The sequence below is a fragment of the Zootoca vivipara genome, chromosome 12 (genome assembly GCF_963506605.1).
Source record: "Zootoca vivipara chromosome 12, rZooViv1.1, whole genome shotgun sequence".
Taxonomy (NCBI): Eukaryota; Metazoa; Chordata; class Lepidosauria; order Squamata; family Lacertidae; genus Zootoca; species Zootoca vivipara.
The window spans coordinates 50,929,811-50,946,922 of record NC_083287.1 but is presented as its reverse complement, the minus strand read 5'-3'; the positions used below and the strand labels follow the sequence as shown (position 1 = coordinate 50,946,922).

General features: G+C 45.5%; 1 protein-coding gene across 2 annotated transcripts in view; it reads left to right on the top strand.

Moving 5' to 3' along the window:
• The window catches only part of OXSR1 (oxidative stress responsive kinase 1), a 90,068-nt gene that overhangs the window by 65,724 nt on the left and 7,232 nt on the right, over positions 1 to 17,112 (top strand). For both annotated transcript variants that reach the window (XM_035128996.2, XM_060280927.1), the window contains 9 exons: positions 966 to 1,067; positions 3,248 to 3,381; positions 3,846 to 3,894; positions 5,785 to 5,850; positions 6,004 to 6,126; positions 8,028 to 8,063; positions 9,894 to 10,037; positions 14,662 to 14,729; positions 16,938 to 16,990. In XM_035128996.2, the coding sequence (XP_034984887.2) occupies positions 966 to 1,067; positions 3,248 to 3,381; positions 3,846 to 3,894; positions 5,785 to 5,850; positions 6,004 to 6,126; positions 8,028 to 8,063; positions 9,894 to 10,037; positions 14,662 to 14,729; positions 16,938 to 16,990 (775 nt within the window). The remainder of the gene's footprint in view (positions 1 to 965; positions 1,068 to 3,247; positions 3,382 to 3,845; positions 3,895 to 5,784; positions 5,851 to 6,003; positions 6,127 to 8,027; positions 8,064 to 9,893; positions 10,038 to 14,661; positions 14,730 to 16,937; positions 16,991 to 17,112) is intronic.

Here is a 17,112-nt window from a genome sequence, read left to right as displayed (position 1 = left end):
TTCAAAGTGTTGGTGCTGACCTTTAAAGCCCTAAGCAGCCTCAGTCCTGTATACCTGAAGGAGTGTCTCCACCCCCATCGTTCTGCCCAGACACTGAGGTCCAGCACCGAGGGCCTTCTGGCAGTTCCCTCACCGCGAGAAGCAAAGTTACAGGGAACCAGGCAGAGGTCCTTCTCGGTAGTGGCGCCCGCCCTGTGGAACACCCATCGGATGTCAAAAGAAATTAACAACTATCCAACTTTTAGAAGACATCTGAAGGCAGCCCTGTTTTTATTATCTGATGAATTATCTGGGAAGTTTTTATTATCTGATGAATTATTGTATTTTAATGTTTTGTTGGAAGCCACCCAGAGTGGCTGGGGAAACCCACCCAGATGGGCGGGGCATAAATAATAAATTAATTGTACTTATTTATTATTTTATTATACGAAGCTCATAGAAGGTACTGCATTAACATTTCTTCAGAAGAATCTGGGATCATTTCCCTGTATTTGGGAATCGCCCCCGCCCGTTCCAGCTGCATAGTACAATATGAAGCCACCACTCTTTTAGTGGAAGAAATAGCCCTTTCCTTCTAGAGCAATGCTGAGTTAGTGGAGCAACACACTCCTATGGCATTTGCAAAGATGTCAATTTTCTGACGGGTCCAGGGACAGTTAATTCCTCCCGTTTGGCCAAAACTCTTGAAGTATAGAGAATACTTTTCTCTGTTGTTGGGAGAGAAACTCAATGTTCTGGATAAGATGCCTGGCAATAACTCATTGCCAGAAAGGAAATGGATTTATTGGGATAGGGATTATCTCTGCTTGGTGATAGTGAGCAGAGCAGAGCTTCTAGGTATGATTCCAATCTACCATTAGCATGGAGTTGGATCAGTTTTGTGACCAAGAATGCAGGAAAAGCCTGGAGGCCTACGTAGGTTAACTGAAAAGAAATGCCTTGTTCACCATCTCTTCACTTTCTAGGTGAGAGGTTATGATTTCAAGGCGGACATCTGGAGTTTTGGAATCACGGCAATCGAGTTCGCGACAGGGGCAGCTCCTTACCACAAATACCCACCCATGAAGGTGAGTCACTGATCGACTAGTTCAGATAACTGTGTTGGTTCCTAGGAATCACCTGTGCTCCCCCCCCCCGCCCCAACAGTATCCTGGAATGTGCTGCTTCTGGAAGTAAGCGATAACCTGCAGGGATGGCAGCGGGGAGAGCTTTGGAAGTCTGGGTTTTGTCAATGAGGAAGGAAGTTGGCAAGGACGAAGCAAAACTGTATTATCAGAATGCAGAGCGAGCTTCCCTTCATGTTGTTGTTTAGTCGTGTCCGACTCTTCGTGACCCCATGGACCATAGCACGCCAGGCACTCCTGTCTTGCACTGCCTCCCGCAGTTTGGTCAAACTCATGTTCGTAGCTTCGAGAACACTGTCCAACCATCTCGTCCTCTGTCGTCCCCTTCTCCTAGTGCCCTCCATCTTTCCCAACATCAGGGTCTTTTCCAAGGAGTCTTCTCTTCTCATGAGGTGGCCAAAGTATTGGAGCCTCAGCTTCACGATCTGTCCTTCCAGTGAGCACTCAGGGCTGATTTCCTTAAGAATGGATAGGTTTGATCTTCTTGCAGTCCATGGGACTCTCAAGAGTCTCCTCCAGCACCATAATTCAAAAGCATCCATTCTTCGGCCATCAGCCTTCTTTATGGTCCAGCTCTCACTTCCATACATCACTACTGGGAAAACCATAGCTTTAACTATACGGACCTTTGTTGGCAAGGTGATGTCTCTGCTTTTTAAGATGCTGTCTAGGTTTGTCATTGCTTTTCTCCCCAAAAGCAGGCGTCTTTTAATTTCCCCTTCATGGATCAATGCCTTGTCGTGGCGAAGGGGCTTGAATAACTCAGAGAAGCTATGAGCTATGCCATGCAGGGCCACCCAAGATGGACAGGTCATAGTGGAGAGTTTTGACTAAACGTGATCCACCTGGAGAAGGAACTGGCAAGCCACTCCAAGAAAACTCCATGGACAAAGACAATAGGCTTCCCTGCATACATACGTTGAAACTGTGGTTTACCAACAGAAAACCCCGAGGCTTCCCAGAAACTAATCTGGGGTCCCTCATTGAGCAGATTTGTGATGGTGGGTCAGATTCCTGAAAAAATTGCCTGCCTGCTGCTGATCTTCTCTTCTGAGCACTTGCTTTTGAGACACTCAGCAGCTCAACTCTTCTGAATCTACTCCCCATGCCAAGCCCTTGATTTCTCATTGGATTCCCTTTTAGACTCTTCTGCAACCCCTCCCTCTTTCCTTTTCTTGAAACCTTCCTTCTTTTATCCAACATCTCCAAATGGTCCCTCCTAGGCTGCATCTAGAATTCTTGCCTCAATAATTAATGCAATCATTAATATTTCAATTTATATGCTGCTTTTTGACCTTCAGGAAACCCTTAAAGCAGCGAGATTGAGGAACGATACAGCCCAATTCACAACTAAGAGAAAACTATAAAATCAAACAATTTAAAAGCAGGTGACCTAGCTTTTACCCCAAAAGCTTGCAGTAGTCCTCAAACCCTCGGCCAACTGAGGCTTTCGACCAAACTAGGAAAGCAAAACAAAGTGAACTACAGTAACATTAGCAGGATCACCCCCTAATTCCATCACCAATGTCTGATGTTGTGGTTTCACCTGGCTGAGCTGGTTTTCCCCATTTCCCCCATCCTTAACACGTTGTGTGGTGTTTTTTCCTGTGTCTTTTTCTTTTCTTTCCAAAAGCAAAATTTCTATTAAAAAAGCAGGGGGAGGGGAGCTTTAATCCCAAACGTGTTCATCTAATTGCAGCTTATTTTTAAGTTGCCGGGCATTTTGAGCTGGGAACTACCGGATAGACATGCTGGGTGCTAAATTATAAATTAAGGAAGTCATTCCTGCTGCTCACTCCAATGTTCAGAGTCAGATGCTGGAGTTGAGGAGGGCAGTTGCTTTCAAGCCTCCCTGGAGATTTTCCAGAATAACCTCTCAGTGGTTTGGGAATTGGGATGCTGAACTAGACATCACCCTAGCAGAATCCAGCAAGTCTTTTTTTTTTATGTACCTATTGTTCATCCACAACCTTTTGCTTACCTTGTTTGTCTGCTGAGGGCTATAGGCTACTTGCCACCTTCCTTTTGCTCAAAGAGGCCATGGCGTCTTTTTCAAAGTGACAGAGCCTGCTTAATGAACTTGAGGTTTGTCTTGATGCTTCTAACGGGTGCAATTGTTTCAGGTCTTAATGTTGACGCTACAGAACGATCCGCCCTCGCTGGAGACAGGTGTGCAGGATAAAGAGATGCTGAAGAAGTATGGAAAGTCTTTTAGGAAGATGATTTCACTGTGCTTGCAAAAGGACCCCGAGAAAAGGTGCACGGCAAACCGTCTTGTTTCCACCCATTGTGAACCAGCATTGCTTGATGAAAGCTTCTTGTGAGAGTAGCAGACAGAGTAATGCAAAGAATGCAGAAAAGCAATTTTTCTACACTACTACTAATTTTTAATGCACATTTTCTTCTTACTTTTAATTCAGCCACTGCAGACTTGTTGATGGTCAGTGGGTACCAGTTACAGATCCGTCCCCTTAGCAAAGCTCATTGAGTCCAGATCTTAGGAGCTTCTGTTAATATTGTCAACATCTGAACTAAGATGTACACATTGGCAGGAAACAGCAGTCTCTGCCATAATCCAAGTTCTCACCTTTCGTCTCTTCTATCAGAGATGGCGCCCAGCTCTTTAAAGATTCCTACAATCTTGTTTTGGCATAGCAAGAAAAAGCAACTCTTGCGACGTCTTCTAATGACACCTGCCTTTTCTTTTCCTTTTTTAAATAGACCAACAGCTGCTGAACTTCTAAGGCACAAATTTTTCCAGAAAGCAAAGGTAGGAACTTAGCTTGACCTTTTAAATAAATGAACAAATAATCAATAAATAATGTATTTGAAGGGAGGGGCAGTTTACTGGTGTGCAGGTAATAAGAGCTCATTGCAGCAGAGATTCCTCCCAGGTTTTATTCACCAGTGGAATTTCCGGGACTCACTGCTGAGTTGTGGCCTGATCTAAAGTGGGTCACACCAGCAGCAGTAGCACCATAAAAATAAAAAGGGGGGGGAGAGATAAATGGGACCCCAAACGAATGTTTAAGATAAGTCTGAAATGTTGAAGACTTCTGCATTAGGCCTTTCCTGGTGCAAAAGTCAGAATGCCTTGATTATTAGCTAGAATCTGTTGGCAAATCCGGCTGAGTTTCTTTTGCCTTTGATTGAGACTTAACACTCAAGGCAATTTACAGTAGTAGTAGTAATAATAATAATAACAATAATAATAATAATAATAATAATAATTTATTATTTATACCCCACCCATCTGGCCGGGTTCCCCCAGCCACTCTGGGCGGCTTCCAACAAAACATTAAAATACAGAAATCAAACATTAAAAGCTTCCCTAAACAGGGCTGCCTTGAGATGCCTTCTAAAGGTCTGGTTATTGTTGTTCTCTTTGACCTCTGGTGGGAGGGTATTCCACAGGGTGGGTGCCACTACCGAGAAGGCCCTCTGCCTGGTTCCCTGTAACTTGGCTTCTCGTAGCGAGGGAACTGCCAGAAGACCCTCGGCGCTGGATCTCAGTGTCCGGGCAGAACGATGGGGGTGGAGACGCTCCTTCAGGTATACTGGACCGAGGCATTTAGGGCTTTAAAGGTCAACACCAACACTTTGAATTGTGCTCGGAAACGTACTGGGAGCCAATGTAGGTCTTTCAGGACCGGTGTTATGTGGTCACGGCGGCCGCTCCCAGTCACCAGTCTAGCTGCCGCATTCTGGGTTAGTTGTAGTTTCCGGGTCAGCTTCAAAGGTAGCCCCACGTAGAGCGCATTGCAGTAGTCCAAGCGAGAGATAACTAGAGCATGCACCACTCTAGCGAGACAGTCCGCGGGCAGGTAGGGTCTCAGCCTGCATACCAGATGGAGCTGATAAACAGCTGCCCTGGACACAGAATTGACCTGCGCCTCCATGGACAGCTGTGCGTCCAAAATGACTCCCAGGCTGCGCACCTGGTCCTTCAGGGGCACAGTTACCCCATTCAGGACCAGGGAGTCCTCCACACCCGCCCGCCTCCTTATTCAAAATGTTATTCAAAATGAAGTAACTCAAAAAGGAATATCAAAACGATTACCATTACAACATAAAAAAATGTATGAAGTCAGCAGTGCAGAATTTAGAAATGGGGGAGCTATTTTCACCTGAAGGCTAGTAATGTTGTGAGGCGGAATGGGCTACCTTGGAAATTGTTGTGTCGGGGCAGAGAAGACCTTGCCCCAGGCCTCACTAGGTTTTGCTTCACATACAGAAGCAAGAATTCTCCCACAGTTTGCGAAGAGCTAGGAGGTTTATGTCAGAGCAAAGGCTCCTGCAGGCAAGGCACAATGAGCTCAGGCATTTTAAGGCAGGGGTAGTAGGCCTGCGTTCTCCTGGCAGCTGTGTATGGATTTTGAAAACTCTTGTGGTGAAGTTGAAACCTTGATGCCCTCTCCTCTCTACAACCACCTCAGGATAATTTCTAAGGAGTTTGGCAGCACGGCCTACTCTTAGGAAGAATCTAATGTGTTGGCTTTCCAACACTTGTATCAAAGGAGACCCTCTCATTCCCTTTCAAGTAACCCGAGAGCTTTTCTCTCTCGCACACACATAAGCAGTGATGCTTGAGCCAAACAGTGGCCTTTGAGGAACAGGAGTCGCAAAGTGTCCATTTGATTCCCCTCCCTTTCTTTTCCAGAATAAAGAATTTTTGCAAGAAAAAATGCTGCAGAGAGCCCCAACCATTACGGAAAGAGCCAAAAAGGTACTCTTTAAAACAGTTTAAAGTGGGAATCTGCACACCGCGCTTCTTAAATTTTCCATCGACCAGCTCCCTGGTTGCACTAGAAAGGCCATGCTAGAATTCTCTGTATGAAATTCTGTCAGTGACTTTAATTGTGACTTTGTTGAAATACAGGTCCGGAGAGTCCCTGGTTCCAGCGGGCGCCTTCATAAGACGGAAGACGGTGACTGGGAGTGGAGCGACGATGAGCTCGATGAAGAGAGCGAGGAAGGCAAAGCGGCAATTTCACAGCTCAGGGTGGGCACCAGAGTCACCGTTTCCCTCTTAAAATTAGCCCCAGAATTGAAAGACGGTCTCTGTTGCAAAAGCTGTTTTAAGGGTGCAGTTAACGAATTGATGGGATTGCAAGAGCGTTTCTCAGAAGAAGAAGAAATTATTTATTTGGTTTTTCAACTTAAATTTCTACAGAGCTATATCACACATAAATAATAAAAACAAGATTCCAAGGAATCTCCTGGACTTCCCTCCTCCCCTTTGTGGGTCCGATTATTAATCATTTCCTCCCGTGTCCTTTATGATACTCCAAATCCTTTGCCTCTTCCATTATGTCCAGAATTCAGCCTTAAACTACAAGTGATATTCCAATTCTACTAACGATTCTAACTGTTTACAATGGTCTTTAAGATAAGTTATAAAATTTCCCCATTCCTTACTAAAATTTTGGTCTTCCTGATTTCTGACTCTTCCGGTCATTTTAGCCATTTCAGCACAATCCATTAACTTCATCTGCCAATCATCTCTGGTAGGAACTTTATCTTTTTTTCCATCTTGGGCCAGTAACATCTGTGCAGCCATGGTCACGCATTTCTCAGTAAATTTGTGTGGTGGGGTGAAGGAGTGCTGCGGTCAGAAGGCTCATGCCTATCTTGGCTTATTAAGCCAAGGTTTGAGCATCCACACTTGCCCACGGCCTCTTCTTTTCTGCGTAACTCTCCTGGAGCTCTGTGGGTAAGTGGAGCCAGCGGTGCTCCAGAAGAATATTTGCACAGATAACACCCGGTTCTGATAGAGCTTAGGCTCTCAATACCTGGCTTCTACAAATGCCTGGCGCTTGCTTAGGGCACCCTTACTCACATTGGTCCCTGCTAGATTTCTGGACTGTAATTCCCATCAGTACAACCAACTCTAACCCACCTTAGCAGTTCTTACTTGGTTGCAGGGTGGATAAAAATCAATGATTTTTTTTTTTAAAAAAACCCAGATTTTTTAAAATTTAAATCAGATTTTTAAAATAAAATGCTTTTGGAGTAAAATTCTAGTTTTCTATTTCAGTTACATTATAGTCCAAAGGCTATTCATCAGGAAATAAGGATTTGTTTTAAGTTTTTCATGTGTGCTAAAACTCAGTCGTTTAAAAAAATAATCATTTAACCACATCAGTTAAGAAACATGGATACATGTGCTATAATGTTATTGTTTTAGTTAAATAAATTGTTTAATTTTTTATTAAGGCAATGATTATTTTTCTCCTTCCAATAAAGTACAGCAGAAAAGTTGTCCAAATATGAACAATAATTTCATAATTACCTGTCTTTGTATTTCTAATAGTATAACCAAATCAGTAATTTTTGCTATAACTGTAAAAACTACTCTGCATTTCTGAAAGACAAATTTCCAAAGCAGCTAGAGCAGGGATGAAGGAGCATGTGGTCCTGCAGATTTTGCGGCACCATATCTTCCATCAGTCCTGACCGTTCTGCACACTGGCTGTGGCTACCAGAAGATGAACTCGGGCAACATATGGGGAGACGCATGCCACCTTTCTAAGGACAGGAGAATCTCTCTCTTTGAAGGAGCGCTTCTCTGCCATTTTAGTCTTCATAGCCACTGCCAATGCTTTGCTTACTCAACAGAGTCTTGCTCCTGCATTTCTAACAGAAGGCACTCCTGTTATTTATTAAAAACAAATGGTAAACCATTTTGACACCCCCGCTGCAACACCCTCACCAGCTTAAGACCTCTGAGCTCCTCTTGTTTCAAAGGTCTTCTGGGATCTAAGAATTACTGCCCGTAGTTAGACCTGAAACACATTAAAATGAAATCGTGCCGGAAGCTGCCATTTTCACCATGTTTCAAGGGCACGAGATCCGTTGTGGCGTTGCATGCTAATTGCAGTTGTCTGTTTCTTCCTCTTTTAGTCGCCCAGAGTGAAAGAATCATCACAAAATTCCGAGGTGAGTTATTAACCAGTCATGCCTCTTGAAGCACCCGCCTGTCTTCTGTTTTGGGGAGTGCCAAGTTCACAAATAATAGTAACAATTAAGGTAATGTTTTAGTTCTCTTAACAGAACGCTGACCTACAGACTGACTTCTGCTGGCTTAAAAAGTGGGGCGGCCGCGTTTCAGGACAATAAAATAAGTGTTGCTAGCTTGAAGCAATCGCTAGGCAGCATCCTATATAATAAAGTCCCTGTGTCTCTGCGTCCAGTCCCTGTGTCCGAGCTAATGTGCATGTGCCCCACGGACACAGGGAGTGGACGAAGAGGCGGGACGTACACACACACACGCTCTCTTCCCCCCTCAACCCTCTGCCTCCCGTTCCCCTGCGGCGGCAGACCAAGATGGCGGCTTGGGCTCCGGGGCGGCGGTGGGCCGCGGCCCCGGAACCCAATACCACCATCTTGGTCCGCTGCCACCTTCTCCTGACAACCCTACCTGGCCCGTGGGAGGAGTGGCGGGGCCGCGGCCTTCCCTCCCTCTCTGCGCTCGGCCGCGGGACACAACGGGAGAGCGCTTTGTTTAATTGCGTTCCCGGCGCCCCCCCGCGGTCGAGCGCAGAAAGGGAGGGAAGGCCGCGGCCCCGTCGCACCTCTAGCGCCCGTTTTCTTAACGGGCTGAATGAGACTAGTTTTATATACAAAGATACACACAACGTGCAATTTTTGCAAACTAATCTCGACTTTTAAGTAATGGGACGAAAACTGCTGAAGCCAGTTAAAATATTATCATTTTTAAATTATGGTTCATAACAAAATCCAGAGCATGTTCTGAAGGTTCATGGAAATCCACCAGCTTGTTGATGCTGAAGCAGGTCTGGGCGTAGGTGCCTGGATTTGTGAGTGCCTATGAACCACATCGCCTTGGGTTCCGTGACAGAGGAAAGGTGGAGTGTGAATGTAAGACAGTAATAAATTGTAGCACTTAATCCCGCCGGCAAGTGCTCAGGGTGGGGGAGTGTGGCACAATGGGCTGGCGAATGTATTTTTCCCTTCCAATGGGAGGATGGAAATCCCTTCTGGGGAAAAAAACGGGAAAAGGCTCCTGAAAAAGGGAGACGAGGAAGATGGTAGCATCTTCTGCCCTGTAGGCATAAGCTCAAGAGGGCTGTGGATTTGGCCAGTATAACATACTAATGCATACTAATGCATTAAATGTTAGGAATGTATGAATTGCTATAAGCGGCAAGGAGTTGAAATATAAATGGCAAGGACTCGTAAAGAAACTTTAAATCAATTGTTCCTTGGACTGGCAGTGGTCAAGCATTTTGGAATAATAATTGAGTTATCTTTGCTTCATTCGGTCACAAATTCGTAGCTGGTTTTTACCTTCATTGTGTTGAATTTATTTAATTTTATTTGTTATTGTGTTTAATTTTATTTATTTATTGAATTTATACCTGACCTTCCTCTCCAAGGAGCTCAAAGGCAGCATACGGGGTTTTCCTCATCCAGTCCCCACAACAACAACCTTGAGAGGTAGGCTAGGCTGACAGGCAGTGGCCCAGTAAGCCTCATGGCCAAGTGGGGACTCGAACCCTGGTCTCCCAGGTCTTAGTCTTGACACACTAACCACTACACTACCACTGACACACACACACACACACACACACACACACACACACACACACAATGCTCTTAGTTACTTGTACTTAGGGACAATTGTAATTAGGCGGTAAAAGAAATTGCCTGAATAAGTCGACAAACAAGCAGTTCGTCGTTGGTATTTCTGGCAGGTGGGCCACCCTCGTTCTCCCATACCCATCACCTGTCCTTTCTGATTCGCAGCTCTTTCCACCAGCGGAGCAGCCGGCAAGCCCTTTGCTCAACGTCCCAGCCCAGCCTCCTCAACTACCTCAGCCTGCAGGACAAGCACCCGCACAAACTTCTCCCGCTGTCCCTGGGGCTCCAGCTTCTCAGGCACCTGCGCAGGTAAGGCCAGGAGCCTCTGGGGAAGACCCACCAGAAGCGGAAACAGTTTGTTTTTGCATTTATATCCCACTTTTTCCTCTAAGGAGCTCGAGGCGACACACAGAGCTCTCTTCCTTCGCAGTGTATTCCCACAACAACCCTGTGAGGTAGGCTAGGCTGAGAGGCAGTGGCTGGCCCAAGGTCACTGGCCCTGGACAAGTGAGAATTTGAACCCTTGTCTCCCAGGTCCGACTTTGGCACTCTAACCCATGGGTAGGCAAACTAAGGCCCGGGGGGGGGGCGGATCTGGCCCAGTCACCTTCTAAATCTGGCCCGGGAATCAGCGTGTTTTTACATGAGTAGAATGTGTCCTTTTATTTAAAATGCATCTCTCGGGCCATAGGAGTTCATTATTATTATTTTTTCAAAAATATAGTCTGGCCCCCCACAAGGTCTGAGGGACAGTGGACCGGCCCCCTGCTGAAAAGGTTTGTTGACCCCTGAGTCACTAAACCACACCATAGGACCAGTGGGGAAAGGGATGAAGCAGCTGCTGGCCATGCAGCCTCCCCCAGACTGCTTTGGCTATAAAACAAGTACATTCATTCTCCCCCCCCCCACTCCCCTTTTCTCTGGCGAAGAGGCCATGAATTGCAAAGTTCCTGGCCGAAATGTCCCTTCAGCCACTAGCGAAGTAGGTGGTCTAGCCCCCCCCTTTTTTTAAATCCGCGAGACAGGATTGAGAGCAGCTGGCCTACCCTATAGGGCTGCTTGGAGAGACGGAGCCCTAATTGCCTAATTCCTAATGACTGCGGCAATTAGGAATAAGTCGAAACAAATGTCTAGCAAGAAATGGGAATATGTAGAGGATTACTTTAAGAAAAAAGATATTAAAATGGAGCTTGTGATCTGTTTAGCCTAGAGAGACACGGGGAAAATTGAGAGAAATTATGACAAGGAAAAGAAACATACAATAGGTTTTTGTCTTAGGAGAATAACAACGCAAGAAATGGGGAAAATTTAAAGCTAAGTGATGTGTTAGAGTTTGGAAGTGAATTTTACTTATTTATATATAAGGGTTTGATTTTTGAATTGTGATATTGTGATGATGGAGAAATTGTTTGCTTTGTTCTTTGTTGTAATGTCTTTTAAAAATGTTTCAATAAAGTATATTTTATTTTATTTATTTTTAAAAAAAGGAGAGACTGAGCCCTTGGGACCTTTCTGCCGCAAAAACCATCGCCACCCCAATGTCTCTGCTTTTCAGAGGCCGGAGTGTTTCAATGCCAGCCCTGCCTTTTGCAGAGAGCGGAGGAGCAGCCAATGAGATGGCTTTTGTCACCCAGGGTGAACTCCTGCCGAAACCAGCCTGTTCTGGAGTGTGTCCCACAGCTTGCGGGTGCTCTGGAGGCAGTCGGACAGAGATTGCTCATGTATTATAACAAATAGCTGTCCTTGCAGCCAGGGTGAGGCCTGCAAGGCTGGACGGGCGGGGGAAGCTTCCTCACCTCATGATCCTAATAGGCCTGCTGGGAATGGTTTGGCGGTGATTTGTGGCCAGAGCAACACTCGAGGGCTTCAGCGTTTTTCCTAGAAACATTTTCATGGGTTTTTGGGAAGGAGGCTATATATAAACCCCTCTGCGATCACAGGGCTCCTGTTCTCTCCCTGACAGCCCATTAATCTTGGGGAGACAAACCTTGGCGCCCTATGTTCCTGGATTCCAGCTGGCTGAAATTAAATAGGACTGACTTGGCTTGGCTCAGGGTCTGCAGATGTTCTCTATGTGAGCAGGCCCAGCAGTTAAACGCTTGAGGGAGCCCCCGGGCTCCGCTTTGAAACAATCCCTCAATGTGCACGGTTGTGCTTTTCTGCCACTTTTCTGGAAGGTACAGCAGCTGTGGCTTCACTGACGTCAAGGGAGCGCGATGTGGATCCCCAGCGTAGGATTTCAGGGAATCTCTTAATCTCATCCCCATTGTGACCTAGGCGGCCATTTGTGGGCTGCGTCTGACCCGCGTCCTTTCTTCTACTCCCCAGCTCCATTTATAGCTCCTGTATATCAAGGGAGCACTTTTAAGTTTGTAGGTGCCTCTGCTGTTGTGGAACTAGGCTGGGCCAGGGGTTGTGAGGCCACCCCGGGAGATCCTGAGGCATAGGAAGTTGCCTTATACCAGCTCGAAGTATTTGCCCACTTGGCCTGCGTATTTGTCTGCTCTGACTGGCCATGCCTTTCAAACTAAGCTTTATGAGGAACGGTTGAAGGAGCTGGGTATGTTTAGCCTGGAAAAGAGGAGACTGAGAGGAGATCTGGTAGCCATCTTCAGATCTCTAAAGGGCTGTCGCGTGAGCCCAACGCAGGGCCTTTATGTTAGCCCGACGGAACGTTTCCCCCTCAGCTTTTGTCAAGGGCAAATATTTAAACATCCTCAGAAATGATAGACATGGCAGATGTTCTTTGAGTCCTTTTCAACTGTCCATTGTACAACTAGTTATGCAAACCCATGCTACCCCTTTTTTGGGTAGTCTAACATCACGACACAATGAAAATATCAGATTCTATCGGTCTGACATTAACCCGGAAGTAACTGCAAGGGTGGCTAAGTTTTTCTCGATAGTATTTCCTAGAGTGGTGAATGGCATTATTTAGCGGGAAGAGATACCAATGAAAATCCTCATCATTATATATTTTAACATGGCTGTATTTTTGTATATATTTTAAACTTTTATATATGGATGCTTTATGATGTTTTATGATGGCAAAGTAAGAAGCACGTAAGGGCTGTCACATGGAGGATGGAACAAGTTTGTTTTCTCCTGCTCTGGAGGGTAGGACTCACACCATGGCTTCAAGGAGATTCCAACTAAACATCAGGAATAACTTTCTGACAGAGCAGTTTGACAGTGGAACGGTCGTCCCTTGGGAGGTTGTGGACTCTCCTTCCTTGCAGGTTTTTAAGCAGAGGTTGGATGCCCATCTGTCATGGGTACTTTAGCTGAGATTCCTGCATTGCAGAGGGTTGGACTAGATGACTCTCGGGGTCCCTTCCATCTCTTAACTTGTAGCTCCACTATAATTAATGGGTTGCTAATCGCCTTCCACATATGTCCCAAGGCGATGTACAAAATATAATAAAAACAGCTTAAAAACCCTTGGGGTCCCTTCCAGCTCTATTACTCTCTGACCCTGAAGACAGTGGCATGGAGAGGAAGGGGGAAACAATGTGCCATAGGTGTCTGGTTCCCCCTCCAACACAGAGAATCAGTGGTGTGTGTGTGTCTGTGTGTGTCTGTGTGTGTGTGTCTGTGTGTGAACCCATCATGCCCAACCCTTAAGGGCATTGCATAAGCCCCTCCCACCCCAAGAGTTGCTTGTCAAGGGTGGGCGTGGAGCAGCTTTGTTAGGGTGAACCAGGAGTGAGGAGCTTCTAGACCTGGAATCCGAATGTGGTCCTCCATCGCCTCTCTCTGGCCCTTGGGAAGTCTCCCCAGGCTGTGCTTCACACTAGATGTCCCTCGGAGTCCCTTTTAACTCTACAATTTTGTGATTTTCTGGGTCTTAGGCAGAGGTGTTCTCTATCAGCTGCTGTCTGAGATCCATAGACTGGAGGCACCAGATATTGCACCTGGAGCCTCCTGCATACAGAGCATGTATCCTAGCACTGGCCAGCAGCCTCTTCCCCTTAAGGACAGGGATGGGGAGGTGCTGCTCGGTTCCGACTCCCTTTGTCCCTGAACGTTGGCTGTGCTGGGTGGCAGTTGGAGCCAACAACACCTGGAAGGCCATTTGTTCTCTATCCCTGAACTATATAAACTGTTAAGCGAAGAGGGCGCTGATGCCATGACAAGCACTTCAGACCTATGTTGAAAGGAATAGATTTGGCAGGTGCCTGAAAATCTGAATTGCCCACATCTCCCTGCAAACAGGGGCAGCCACCCGTCAGCCCCTGCCCCAGAGTACGAAGCTGAACATACTCAATCCATATTAGACTATAGCATCTGCAGTAAGTATGTACACTGCGGAAAGTATTGTTTACTCATTGTGGTTTTATTTTACTTGGTGAGGCAAAGGCTTTTTTTTTTTTTGCTTTTTCTTTTTAAGAAGACTACCTTGCTCTGGGTTGGATCAATGCTGTGCTGGATTTTTCTGTGCTTTAGTTCCCGAGAGAGCTGCAAACCATTGTGTGGAAAAATGGTTTAATAAAGGAAGAAACATTAAAAAAAAAAAAAAACACAGGTTCCTTCGGAGCAAATGATTAAAACAAACAAGTGAAGCCATGTACTGCAATAAGACTCCAAAATAATAAGTAGTCATAAATTAACTCCACCGGATCAGTAGTCAGTTTGACTTGGGGCACAAGAGGCCTGTGTTTTGGCAGGGAGAGAGACGCCTTACGGAATATTGCTTGAGATATTGCCAGTCGTGAAACACTGAAGAAAATTCATCCAGCGAGTCGTCCCGAGAGAGGTTTTTTAATCAGTTCCATTTTGGTGTCACCACATTTGTTTGCTCTCTGCCTGTCCAAAATTGTCACATTTGCTGCCTGATCATCTCATAATGCTTTTGTGTGGGTTTTTTTAAAAACACAAAACACACATTGATTATTATTTTTAAAAGTTCACCCTTCCTCTTTTTTTCCAAAAGGCACCTCCTGCAACAAACCCAGCACAAGAGGAAATGAAAGTCCCCATCAGTCTCGTTCTAAGGTTAAGGTAAGCATGTTGCTTTGGCTTGCAAAAAGGAGAGGCTTTTTGGGTGGGGTTTCCAAGATGGCAGCCGCCATATGTTGTTGCACCGCAACTCCCATCAGTCCCAACTACCATTGCTGCTGCTTTAGGTTTGATGGGGAATTATAGTTCATCGGCATCTTTCAAAGGCACCATGACACCTGTCAGAGGCTGTTGTTGCGACTACTCTAGAGTAACGACGCTCCACATTCTTGTTTTTAGACAGTTTTATTTAGTGCAGTCTATTTACAGTGAAATGGGGGTGCAGAAACATGTCTGCTTAGACCGAGCCAGAATCCGGGAATGGCGCGCCCCTCGTCTTCTTCCAGCATAAGAGTCTTGGGACGCCAAACCTTCTTCCCCGCCTTCTCCTGCGTAATTCCGGAACCGGAGGAAAAAGGGGCCTGCGCTCCATGTTTTCCTTCTCCCCCTTTCCCCCCTCTCTTTCTTCCTCCCTCATATGTAGCAGGGGCTCTTCTGTGTTGCCGGAGCCCTGCATCCCTCTTCCTCCTTCCTCACTGGACTCCTCCCCCTCCCCGCTGGCATTGCTGCTATTGGAGGAGCTGCTCTTGATGATGGGAGGGGGATCTCTGTATTCCCTTCCCCTTACAACACCCATCCTTGCTCTCTCTATTTTCCACTGGGTGAGGCTTGACTTGGCCCCAAGGAGAGGTGGGTTCAAATCTCATGAACTTTCCATGGCCATGTATGACCTAAATTCTCCTCGCCTGTAAGTATATCATTGCTGTTAATATTTTCAATCTTGGGAGCTTTTCAGCATCCCACTCTAGGAAATGGCATTAATACCTGGGGACGTCTTTGTTGGAGCAATTTCTTTTTCTTTTTCACAATTTCTTTCTTTTTCACAATTTCACACCAAGAAAATCCAATCAATTTGGCAAGACTCTTTGGTTGAGGCTTAATTTTTGCATTGGAAAAGCACACAGTTTATTGAAGTAGATATACACAGAGAACTGAGGTGCCTGTCAACAGGCCGTGCCACTGATGAACCCAGTAATAGAACAACGTGGTACATGTACCCAAAGATGTATCATTGGCTTGAACAGGCATCCCCAAACTTTGGCCCTCCAGATGTTTTGGACTACAATTCCCATCATCCCTGACCACTGGTCCTGTTAGCTAGGGATCATGGGAGTTGTAGGCCAAAACATCTGGAGGGCCGCAGTTTGGGGATGCCTGGGCTTGAATGTATTTCGATCTCACAACTTCTGTGGGAAACAATGCAATTTAAGAACAAAACCACACCGTGGGGATGGTGGAAAAGTCGATTCAGTTTTGCATTTTTAAGCCAGCTGTGACCTGATTTGCACCACTCAGACTAATACGCAAGATCGGAACGTAAATATCCTTTTGGCTTCTGTGCTTCTTCGAATTTTGCAATAACAGCCCTCTGCTCAAAAACTGTACCGAATTTTATTTTATTTTTAAAACAACCACCATAAAACACGTATTCGAGACTAAATACTCTTACGAATGTGTTTATTAAGGAAATACCTTATAGTTTTGTTGTTTTGTTTTTTAAAAAAAATCAGATTAATGTAGAAATGGGATGGAACAGACTTCTGAAAGAACACATGGAGAATTGACATGGGCTGCAAACAGACGGTCCATGCATAGCCACACCTGCAGCCCAAAGAGTATAAATCCTTGTTTGCAGTGCGTAAAAAATGTCTGAAAATATGTTCATTGCTCAGACCACTCAAAAGTAATCCTTAGAACATTTCATACTGAAATAGGTAATACTACCTAGAACAGGTTTCTGCTTCTTGTGCGTGCCTGCGCCCAGGCCCATTCCATCCATGCTCTGAACACATTAATGAAAAGTGCTCAGGCCCCATAATGTATTTGCTCTAACATTAAGGACTTCAGCTAAAGAGCACATGCACTCAGGTATATGATTTGCTAACAAATATTTACGTGTTACGTGAAAAATCTGAAAGAGGTGTAAAGTTGAATTGTGGATCGTCTCCTTACAGGATGTAAAAACGTGCTTCTTCACAAACAAAACTGAACAGACCTCCTTTTTATCGTGCTTGGCATAGCATTGCTAGGGCCAGATAAAATGTGCTTGGGATCTGCATTCCAGGCTTTTCGTTCACCATCCTTGCTTTCGTCTGCAGATTTTTTTAAAAAATGGCTTGTGTTTCATCTCTCTTCTCTTCCCCTCAACAGGAATTCAAAGAAAGAACTCAACGACATTCGATTCGAGTTCACCCCTGGGAGAGGTGAGAAATGGGTACAGGAAAGAGAAACATGCTGGAAGTTAGTGAGTAACCTCGGGCGCAGAATGTTCTGGGTTGAACCTCCAGCATCGCCAAGCAGGAAAGATCCCTCACTTTAGGGAAGT